The sequence below is a fragment of the Vigna unguiculata genome, chromosome 5 (genome assembly GCF_037176805.1).
Source record: "Vigna unguiculata cultivar grain cowpea cultivar isolate G323 ecotype 2 chromosome 5, ASM3717680v1, whole genome shotgun sequence".
In the NCBI taxonomy this organism is placed as follows: Eukaryota; Viridiplantae; Streptophyta; class Magnoliopsida; order Fabales; family Fabaceae; genus Vigna; species Vigna unguiculata.
In genome coordinates this window covers 1,002,259-1,014,433 of record NC_140796.1, presented here as the reverse complement: position 1 = coordinate 1,014,433, position 12,175 = coordinate 1,002,259, and the positions used below count along the sequence as shown (strand labels likewise).

The 12,175-nt window shown below is 29.1% G+C and overlaps 1 protein-coding gene and 1 pseudogene across 1 annotated transcript; one reads left to right on the top strand and one right to left on the bottom strand.

The window, feature by feature from the left end:
• Positions 1-2,031: 2,031 nt before the first annotated feature.
• On the bottom strand, positions 2,032-4,489 carry LOC114185030 (heat shock 70 kDa protein 4-like). Its single transcript, XM_028072517.2, has 2 exons — positions 4,249-4,489; positions 2,032-4,131 (listed from the first exon to the last, which is right to left on the bottom strand). Exons 1-2 carry the CDS (start codon positions 4,463-4,465, stop codon positions 2,477-2,479), a joined length of 1,872 nt encoding a protein of 623 aa, XP_027928318.1. The 5' UTR covers positions 4,466-4,489; the 3' UTR covers positions 2,032-2,476.
• A 4,844-nt stretch (positions 4,490-9,333) lies between these two features.
• On the top strand, positions 9,334-11,472 carry LOC114185895 (heat shock 70 kDa protein 4-like; annotated as a pseudogene).
• Positions 11,473-12,175: the final 703 nt, after the last annotated feature.

Genomic DNA, 12,175 nt, shown 5'->3' with positions numbered 1-12,175 from the left:
TAATTACTGTTTTTTGGTCGGTAATTACCAACGAATTTTTTTGGTCGGTAATTACTTTTGGTCGGTAATTACCGATGGATTTTTTTCGTTAGTAATTACTGACAAATTTATAGACGAATTTTTCTGTTAGTAAATCCGTCAATAATTGAAATTTTTTACCGATGATTTTTTCCGTCGGTAAAAGAAGAAGGAGAAAGAGAAGAAGTATAAGAAAGAGAAGGAGAAGAAGAAGGAGGAGAAGAGAAGAAAAAAAGGAGGAAGAAGGAGAAGAGGAGGAAGAAGGAGAAGAAGAAGAAGAAGAAAAAAGAGGAAGGAGAAGAAGACGGCAGCGGCGGTGGCAGTGGCGGTGACGACGAAGAAGAAAACGAAAAAAAAAATTAAAAGAGGGAGGAGGAAGAAGATGAACAGTGTAATAAATTTACCGAAGGATTTTTTGGTAATTACCGACGGATTTTTTGATCGATAATTACCGAGAAATTTTACTGACGGATTTTTTTATCGGTATTTACCGACGGATTTTTCCATCGGTAATTACTGACAAATTTACCGACGGATTTTCGTCGATAATTACCGACGAAACATGATTTTTGTTGGTAAAATTTTACTGACAAACATTTTACTAACAATTTTTTACCGTCAATAATCTGTCTATAGTGTTGATTTAGCGACAGATTTTGATCATTACCGACAAATTTTGACCGTCGGTAATATCAGTTTTTCTTATAGTGTTAAGATAGTGAGATAGGAAAAAACATGAGATGTATGGATTGATATGAAGGGTTGATATTTATAGTTAATAATGGTATGAAAATGACCTGAAGCAGTTGATTGCATCAAGAGATCTGCAACTGAGTTGTTCCCATCAACAGTTTGTTTGAAAATTAAAAACCGATTTTTACTATAGGATATTAACTTTTTTAATTATTTTTTTTAACAATATATTTAAGTACGTTTCATTCTAAGATTATTATTCTAAGATACTTAAATACGTTTTAACATATATATTCTTTAATTAATTAAAGATGCTAGAGGTGAACGTATTTAAATCATATTTTAAAACGTATATTTTCCTTCTAGAAGAAAACACTAATAAATTAGTTGTAATATGTATAGTGGTTGGTACTTAAATTTACATAATATAATTTAAAAACTAATCTCGTTAGTTATGTTTCAACTAATAATAATTAAGAGATATGCAAATAATAATAAAAAATCTTAGGTAATATAATGCCATCAAACTTGAAAATCTTATGTATATATTCAAAATGTGTGTATTTTCACAAATAAATCAAGTGATTATCATTACGCATGTTTATTTCAATAAATTTTATATTCAAACCTATTTTATTAAAAATGTATAAGTTGGACAAGGTCTTATTAACTCGTCAAGTTATGCATGTTTTTAATAATAATATTAAAAAAAATCCAGAGGCGATGTCGTTTTGATGACAAAATGTAGAATGCCTAGTCAGAAGAACAAAGAGGAGATTTGGGACGTGAATTGAGATGTTTTCCGGCTCTTAGGAAACACAAGTACAAACCGTCGTATTTTATTCTCACTTTGTCAAATTTGCTCTTATTTTGGTATCATACTTTCTTACTTCCATAACATATTCTTTTGCACCATCTCATTTATGAAATTTATAACTTGGTTTCTAGTATTATATAAATCTACCTTCAAAAGCTGTGTTCACAACATGTTTGTTACAATGTCTGAACCACAATATATGCTTATGCTGCCTCCTAGAATCCTAGCACACTTGTTCTTGAAGTTGACATTAGAACCCATTGTCCAACCACTCCAGCTCATAAATGAGCAGAGATTGGTGATGAAAGAGAAAGATGTGTGCAGTTTGAATAATTACACTAAGTTAAGGATCACTTGCAAACATTAGAAAACTAGTAGGAACAAACTATTCAAACTAGAGAGTGCATGTTGAGATCAATTTTGCTGCAGCATAATTTTAAACTTAAATAGATCAAGCATAACAATGTTACATTTAAGGAAGAACAGTATTCAGTAGCTTCAGCTTTTGCGGCACTAAGAAATCTAAGATGAATAGCATGTTATATTGTGTAGAAATTAATTGGTGCCTCTAAATCAAACATTATTCTCATGTAGCATATCTTTCTACTGTTTTGTCCTGAGCCCATCCATTATACAAATAGGAAAACACAACAAAGTGATCATACTTCATATTTTCGTTAAACTTCTCTCACTTCTTGATCATTATCTTGTAATGTATATGTTTAATTCCATGGTAATCCTATAACAAGGAACATAGGCTAAAACACGTTTCCTCTAGATCTGCAATCTTCAATGGCTAGAAGTTGTAGTTTCAAATTTGCAGAACATATGCTTCATAGAATAGAGAAGAAAGATATACGAGGTCATTGATTCAGAACCTTTACCTTGAACTAATGACGAATAATATGGCCATTTCCTCCGCAGACTTGTCAACCAAGAAATGTAAACTTAAACATTGTTCAGATAATAACAATTAGAAGCAAGTTTGTATTCATCTAAACGATTATCCTCATTCAGATTATCCTCAATCAACTCTATTCCATGCTGTTGGTTATCTTCATCAAGCAACTTTGCAGCATTCTTAACTGCATAGTTGATTTTCTCCCTATCTTGTGCACAAAGTTTTGAACTGATATTTCTGTTCTTCAATGCATTCTTCATCTTGTAAACGAAGTCATCCAAAGCATTTTTTGCATTGGCCTTCTTCATGAATTTTCTATCTTCAGCTTGGTAATTTTCAGCTTCCTGAATCATTCTTTTAATTTCTCCTGCTGAAAGTCTGTTTTGATCATTAGTTATGGTAATCTCATTCTTATAACCTGCGCTTGGATCCTCAGCAGAAACAGACAGGGTGCCATTTGCATCTATGGTAAAGCAAACATCCAAAGGATGGCCACGAGGAGCAGGAGACAACCCAGAAAGAGTGAAGAAACCTAACAAATTGTTGTCACTTGCACCGGTTCTCTCACCTTCATAAACCTCAATGTACGCAGAGAATTGGTTATCTTCTGCTGTATGATATATTTGGGTCTTCTTAACTGGAATAACAGTATTCCTAGGAATAACAACACTCGTGAGATCTCCCTTTGTTGATATACCAAGAGACAGCGGGGTAACATCCAACAAAACCAAATTCGGAACATTCTTGATACCTTCACTCAACATAGCACCCTGAACTGCGGCTCCATAAGCAACAGCCTCATCAGGGTTGATGCTCTTACACAAATCCTTCCCTTCGAAGAAGTCCTGTAACAGCTGTTGTATTTTAGGAATCCTAGAAGAACCTCCAACGACAACAACATCATGCACACTTCTTTTGTTCATTTTAGCATCCGTAAAACATTTCTGTACAGTATTCAGACATTCCTCAAAAAGATCCATGTTGAGTTCCTCAAACTTTGCTCGGTTGATCGAAGAGCAGAAATCAATGCCTTCAAATAAAGAATCAACCTCAATGTAAGCAGTAACTGCAAACGAGAGTGTCCTTTTTGCCTTGTCGCAGGCCGTTCTCAGCCTTCTTAAAGCTCTAGGGTTACCACTAATGTCCACCTTCTTCTTTCTCTTGAACTCATTTACAAAGTACTTCACCATTCTGTTGTTGAAGTCCTCTCCCCCAAGGTGAGTATTTCCTGCAGTAGCCTTCACACAGAAGACCTTATCTTTAATTGTAAGGAGAGAAACGTCAAAAGTACCACCACCAAGGTCGAAGATGAATATGTTTCGCTCTCCAACGCAATCAGTTCTCTTGTCAAGCCCATATGCAATAGCCGCTGCAGTAGGCTCATTGATTATCCGAATAACATTAAGGCCAGCAATGGTTCCAGCATCTACAGTAGCTTTTCGTTGAGAGTCGTTGAAATAAGCAGGTACAGTGACAACAGCGTTCTTCACATGCGTTTCTAAATATGCCTCAGCAATCTCCCGCATCTTCATGAGGATCATGGATGATATCTCCTCAGCTGAGAGGTGCTTCTTCTTGTCCTTGTGCTCAACCACAATCAAGGGTTTGTCATCATCATCAGCAATGACCTTGAATGGCCACAACATTTTATCACTTTGAGTAATGGGATCGCTATATTTCCTTCCGATTAACCTCTTGGCATCTGCAACATTCATAAGATGTTGAGGTTCATTTTGCGTTTCAAAGTACAGAGAGAAGAAATCATGAAAAAACAAATTAAAAAAAATAGAAGCATTAGTATTTTGGAGTTGAAATGTACCAAAAACAGTGTTTTCTGGGTTGGTTGCAGCCTGATTCTTAGCAGCTTCACCAATCAACCTCTGATCATATGTGAAAGCAACAAAAAAAGGTGTAGTTCTGTTCCCTTGGTCGTTGTGAATTATTTCTACTCTATTGTGTTGCTCCTGCCACACTGCAACACACGAGTAGGATGTACCAAGGTCGATTCCTATGGCGATTCCCTTATCTTTGGCCATTCTCTTTCAGGTGAAGGATGATTGGTATCAACAAAATAGTATTCAGGCTTTGAAAGATTGCAGGTTTTGGAGAGCGAATTATTTAATACTATTAGGCACAAAGTATGTATCTTGATTGCGTAAAGAAATTTATATCTGTCATCGGAAATCAGTACCGTTTATTCCCTCAACTCAAACGACTCTTGGTATCTGACGTAACACTTCTGAATGGAACTTGGAAAACCAAAAGATTAAGAGCATCCTCATTACTTTCTTTGATGAAGCAACTTTGATTACATCACATGGAAAATATAACTGTCAGTAACTTTAACTTCAAACGGTAACATTTCAATTTCTAGTGATAAATAAGACTCTGTAATTCTAGGGATATTGATTATTTGAAATAATATGTAATAACTTCTCAATCATTCTACAATATAACATATTTTATTATACTTGTTCCTATCTCACGCGTAAAAAAATTGATTTCTAAAATATTGTTGCTTTAGGTGAGCATATATGAAGGTAATTAAACAACTTTTCAAAATAAAGATTTATTACAGAAAATGACTTGAGCAACTTCCCTTATTGCTTAAAATCTTTTGTAAGATATTGATAGTTGTGGTTTTAACCATTTGTATTACACCACTCTAGGTTTTTTCTATTTTTTATAATTGAAAAGAATTTTTATTTTTGAGATTTTAATTTATATTTTATTATTATAATTAAATGAAACAATTTTAATAGTTTATTGAAAGTGTTACATAAAATAGAAAGAATTAAGTTAAGAGACGAGAAAGTTCATTAATCCAATAAACTTCTTATAAATGAAGAAATAAATAGAGAAGTTAAGTAACTTTTGAAGTAAAAAGTCTTTGATATACATATAAAATTGTTCACCAGTGAAAGCATGAGTTATTTTTATCAGTCCGGTGAAAACATGAGTGATTTTTTTTTTCTTAGAAAAGAACGTTTAGTGTATGTAGAAAAGTTTAATCATGTCGTACTTGTTGAACGGGGAATTAATTAACATTAAAGAATATTTTTAAACCTGAAAATAACATTTAATTAAAATTAATATTAAAAATATGTTAATTATTGTTAAGACAGTATAATTTACGTTCAATTGCAATTTTAATTCAGATTTGAATAAATAAATAAGTTTATGGTATTTGGATTTACCAGGATAAGGATTGGAGGTGGCTTTGTAATAAAACTTAAAACTTCCACACATATTTTTTTTATCTTTATTTTACAACTTATTTTTATTGTATCTTTTATTATTATCATCTATGTATTTTATCATTTTTTTCTTTATCTTTTGTTTTATCTGTATTTTTTACAATTTCATTTTATTCCTTTTCAAAATAAATATTTAATTTTTTAATAAATTAAACTAGTAAATAAATTTTCTCCAACACGAGAATAATATTAATTATTTTGTAACTCCGTAACTTAAAAACTCATTTTACATTTAGTGTATGTATTGTAAAACCTAAACATAATAAATTCTCTCGCGAATATGTATGTGTATATAAAAAATGCACAGGAAATAATATATCTTTGATGAAAAATTTAATTTTAGTATCAAAGCATAGAAATATTATTATTTACAGGTAGTAATATTAGGTATAAATATGTTTCTAGTTCTTAAATTTTGATTTAAAATTGAAATTTATCCCTTTTGTTTATGTGTCGAATGTGTTTCACAGGGGTCGAATGTATTTCAATTATTATTGGAATTATTTATACAATCTCAGTTCAATATCTATTATGAGACGTCTCATTCAACATCTAACAAAAGATTAATGTAATTAGATTAAAATGACTATATTAATCTAACAAAAAATTAATGTAATTAGATTAAAATGACTATATTAATTTATTTTCAAATTTTAAAGATCAAAATGTATCAAAATTTTAAACAAAAACGAATCTCAATTTTAGATTATGTTTCAAAGACTAAAAGCATAATTAACGCATAATATTATGTAAAAACTGTGTAATCAGAGCATTGTTTAAGAAATTTATATATATATAAAATAAATTTGTTGATCCACGAAAACTCATAATTACATCATAATTGTTGTTATCTAATACACTTTTTAATTTACATTTATTTATTTTTCTGAAAGAACACCAATGAAATACTGAAAAACTACGTAGGTGCAGAAAAAATGTTGAGGGTGCAGGGAGAAACCTCCATTCCTTTTTATACGTTAAAGAGATAGTGTATTACATAACTTTCACATTAACATAATTGATATAAATAAATTCTGTTTTACCTGCACTACTAGTATTTGTATCCGTTGCAGATATTTATTATATTTGGTAATAATAATAAATTTTAAAGTATATACAATCTTAATTAATTATATTTAAATTGGAATAATAGTAATAATAATATTTAAGATTATATATATATATATATATATAAATTATTATTGAATGCTTTTTGTACATGATATGATATATAAAATATGTTGATTTTTAAACATTGTGAATAAATAAATTATTTGGATATAATCATTATATTATTAGTTGTAAAAGATAATGGTTCATTATTTTGTAATGAAAATGTATTGTCCATATATTTTCCTAATAAAATGTACTATATGTACAATTGTTTCAAACACGTAATCATTGAACCAACCAAAGAAAATAATTTAAATCTAAAGCAATGGTCAATAATCTCATATTATGAAAATAATTAATCACATATTATACTTTAATTGATATCTTCTAATTCTATCTTAATAAACAAGGAAAAAAATAAACTTTTTAAATTACAATTGAATAGATTATACACTTTTAAGGTTTTGATTGAGATTTATAATTTAGTATCCCTCATTTATGCATTAATTTTAGAAACAATTACATTTACTTGAAATTGATTTACATTTATTCTTATTTATTGTTATTGCAAAAAATATAAATATATTCTTTCAAACTTGAACTCCAATTCAAAATAAAAAATAATCAACTCTATTTTATATATATATATATATATATATATATATATATATAAATATATATATATATATATATATATATATATATATATATATATATATATGTATGTGTGTGTGTAACCGAAAGTTTTAATAGCAGAAATAATTTCAAGTAATTCTAAGTTGATTTTTATAACAATTTAAAATAAATATATTTATTTAGAATTTTACAATTCAAATTTGATTTATAAAGTTGTTATTTTTAAACCAATTCTAACATTTGTTTATAAATTATTGATATATAAATACTTGAAACAATATTTAAATAAAGTTTAATGTAAAATATACATTTAAATAAATTTAATTTTTATTAAAAATATCAATTATAATAAAAATACTATTGTAAAATTTATATAAAAATTAAATTTGACATAGGGATGAAATTGATTATGTTTTAGAAATATTTGGATCAAATTAAAACAAAATAATAAGTACAGAGACCGATACTTTTCACATCCAATAGTAACACGACACTGTCACTATCACATCACACTACCTTTGTCACATGGGTACAATGTCACAGATTGACACATGTCAATTTTTTTTTAAATTATTAAAAAGTTAAAAATAAAAAATAGAAAAAAATCACGTGCTAACACATAGTTAACATATTTAGAGTACTCTTAATGAAAAAAACCTAATTACATAAATTTTCCAAATTAGGGACCCAATTGAGTCAAATGAAAAGGAGGGGACCTACTTGAATAGAGAATAAATATTAATAACATTTTAAATTGAATATTCATTCTATTAATTAATTAAAAAAAATCTCATATATTATTTATTTATATGTTTTATTCATAGATAATTTTACTAAAATTAACTTAATTTTATTCATACAAAGGAACGTATTTTTATTAAGTATAATTATATTGTTTCTCAACATTATATATATATATATATATATATATATATAAATTTTAAAATTAATTTTTAACTTTAACTATTAATATCAATAATTTTTTTACAACTAATAATATAATGATTGTTAGTTGTACGAAAAATAATGACTCATTATTTTTATCCATATTGACCAATGAAATTTTTAATATATAAAGTAATATTATTATGATAATAATTTATAATATTTGAAAATGTTTATTTATTTTTGTGAACGATATTTATTTTTATTATGTTTTGCTTATATTAGATTCTATTATTTACTGTATTAAAATAATTCTTTATTTAACTAACTCTTATAATTTTTATTATAATTAAATGTCTACATATACTCTATAGGATATTATAATATATTTCTAGAAATATTACGATACATCTCCAAAAATATTAAAATATATCTTCAAGATATATTTTAATAAATCTTAATACAGTAATGTTTTATCAAATTTTATTACATCTCAAATTATTATGGTAGAATAATTGATTATTTTCAATATATAATACTTAATTATCTTATGTAATAAAATCTCTTTCCTATATTTATATTTATATTTGTTTATCTATGTCCTAAAAAACCTATAAATATAGCATTCACCACACCAGTCACTCAATTATAAATTAAATACTCTCCTTTATCATTACTACCATTACTCGAGCAGAGTTCTTTTGTAAGTTAATTTTTTCTGTTTTTTTTTTTTCTTAAAGTTTTCTAAGTAGGAGGTAAGAAGTGGATTCTTGAAAACCTCAGTGGATAATAATTAATTTTGCTTTTTCTTTAAAGGTCAAGAAGATTTTTAGTATATAGATTTTTGTTTGTACGCTGCACTATTTTCTCTGTTAATCTCTTGTGACCTGTTTTATTTGTTGATTTTGTCTCTAACAACGTGGGAAACTGTTGGAGTACCTATTGGGAGAGATTAACATACCATAGTGTTTCAAGAAAAATTGTATTATGTTTAATGTTCTTTATATCTCACCATGGTGCGAATGACCCTGTTGATGGAAACAACTCAGTGTGGTGATTCTTTTATGCAATCAATGTTTGCGGTCATTTTCTTATTATAACTAAATAAAAATCAATCCTTCGTATTCATTCATACTTCTTATGTTTATGACTTTTTCACAGTCTTCATTCACATAAAGAATGGCCAACGACGAGAAGGAATTGGTCATAGGAATTGGTCATAGGAATTGATCTTGGCACAACATACTCGCGTGTTGCAGTATGGCAGCAACAATACAATAGGGTGGAGATCATCCATAATGACTACAGCAATAACATTACTCCTTCCTGTGTTGCTTTCATGGACCAACAAAGGTTTATAGGAGATGTTGCTGCAGATCAAGCTGTTATTAATTCAGAGAACACCATCTTCGGTATATTTTTTATTCTTAAATTATGATTTTTTTTTTTTGTGATTTTTTATAAACTTTTAGCAGGAAAAATAAACTACCAACATATTTGTTGTAACCCTTGCAGATGCTAAGAGGTTGATTGGAAGAAAATACAGTGATCCTTTTGTTCAAAAACATAAAGTGATGTGGCCATTTAAGGTTGTTGCTGGTGTTAATGACAAACCTATGATTTCTATCAAGTATAAGGGTAAGGAGAAGAAACTTTGTGCGGAGGAAGTATTGTCTATGATCCTCTAAAAAATGCGAGATATTGCAGAGACATACATGAAAAAGCCTGTGAAGGATGCAGTGGTTACTGTACCCGCCTATTTTAATGATTGTCAGCGCAGAGCTATCATTGATGCTGGTGCTATTGTTGGCCTCAATGTTATTCGTGTACTCAATGAATCTACGGCTGCAGCACTTGCATTTGGTCTTGATAATAGAAAAGGTTGTGTTGGAGTGCGAAATATTTTTGTTTTTGATTTTGGTAGTGGGGCATTCCATGCGTCTCTTCTTACTATGGAAAATAATGTCTTTCAAGTTAAGGCTACTGCGGGAAACACCCAGGGAGGAGAGGACATTAATAACAAAATGGTGAACTACTTTGTGAACAAGATGAGAAGGAAATATAAGGTGGACATAAGTGAAAATCCACGAGCCTTAATGAAGATGAAAAGAGCTTGCGAAGGAGTAAAAAGGACTCTTTCGTATGCCATTACTACAAAGATTGAGATAGATGGTTTATTTGAAGGTATGAATTTGCATTCTTCAATGACCCGAATGAAATTTGAAGAAATTAATATGGAGATTTTTGACGAGTGTATGGAGACTGTAAATAGGTGTTTGAAGGATGCTAAGATGGACAAAAGTAGTGTGCATGATGTTATTCTTGTTGGTGGTTCTTCTAGAATTCCCAAAGTGCAGCAGCTGCTTCAAGACTTTTTCAATGGCAAGAATCTTTGCAAAAGCTTAAACTCTGATATAGCTGTTGCTTATGGTGCAGCAGTTCAGGCTGCTTTGTTGAGTGAAGGCATTAAGAATGTTCCTGACTTCGTGTTGTTTGATGTTACACCACTGTCAGTTGGAACGAGTGTTGCGGGAGATTTCATGAGTGTTGTCATTCCTAAAAATACTACTATTCCGCTAAAGAGGACTAAAGTATATGATACAGATAAAGACAGAGAAACCTCATCCATTTTTAAGGTTTACGAGGGTGAGAGAACTAGAGCTAGGAATAATAATTTGTTGGGTTCTTTTGTTATTTCTGGCTTTCCTTGTGAAGTGACTTTTGCGGTAAATGAAAATAGTATTCTATCCGTTTTTGCTGAGGATAAAGCAACCGGTAATAGGAATGAAATAACAATAGTCAATGACACAGGAAGACTAACAACTGCAGAAATTAGTATAATGATTCAGGAAGCAGAGAATTACAAGTCTGAAGACGAGAAGTTTCTTAGGATTACCATTGCAAAGAATGATTTAGATGATCTTGTTTACAAAATCGAAAAGGCTTTAGAGAGAGAGGATATCAGCTCAAAGTTGAGCTCGAAAGAAAAGGAAGACATCCGTTGTACAATTTCTAGAGCTATTAATATGTTTCATCGTCTGCACCAAATGAAAGATGTGGTTGCTGTTGAAGACTGTCTCAAAGAACTTAAAACAATCTTTGAACGAATTATGGTTGTGGAGAAGGTTCGTAAAAGAAAGAGATCATCATAGTTAATTTACAAATTCGGGTTCTATAGCTACACGTTTATGTTCTCATTCTTATCTTGTGATTTTCAGTGCTGTATTCTGTTTTTTTTTTCCACTGCTATATTTTCTTATTTGTCTCCAAGACACTTATTCTTTAAGTTATTTCATTTGTTATCTTATACGTATTTTCTGGACTCCTTTAATAGAAGAGTATTTTCAAGTCCTTTCTCTCTTTCTCTGAATGTATCTTTCCCGACCTTTACCTTTCCTTTTATGGTATTTATATGTTAATTTTCCAATTTTGTATGAGAAAATAAATTTGATTTTAAAAAATAAAAATATTCGTTTTAAAAATAATCTGAAAAACTGAAAAAAATAAACGAAATCAATAGGTAAGAAAAAAAATAAAAGATATGAAAGTGAATTACAAAGTAGAAAAAATGGAAGAAAAGAAAAAAAAGGTGGAAATAGATAAGAATGTTATTCCACTAAAAGTAAGGAATGAAATTAAAAATAATGCTAACAAGTAAAAATTGAAGAGGTGCAAGAAGTAAATCCTAAATATAGAATGAGAAGAGTTAAGAAAATGTAATGAAATATATATAAAATTTAATTAAATATGCTAGTAGTGAAATATTCTTAAAATGTATATTTTTGGTATTTAAACTTATACGGTATATAATTTAGAAATTAATAATAATTGAGAGATATGTAAATAATAATAGAA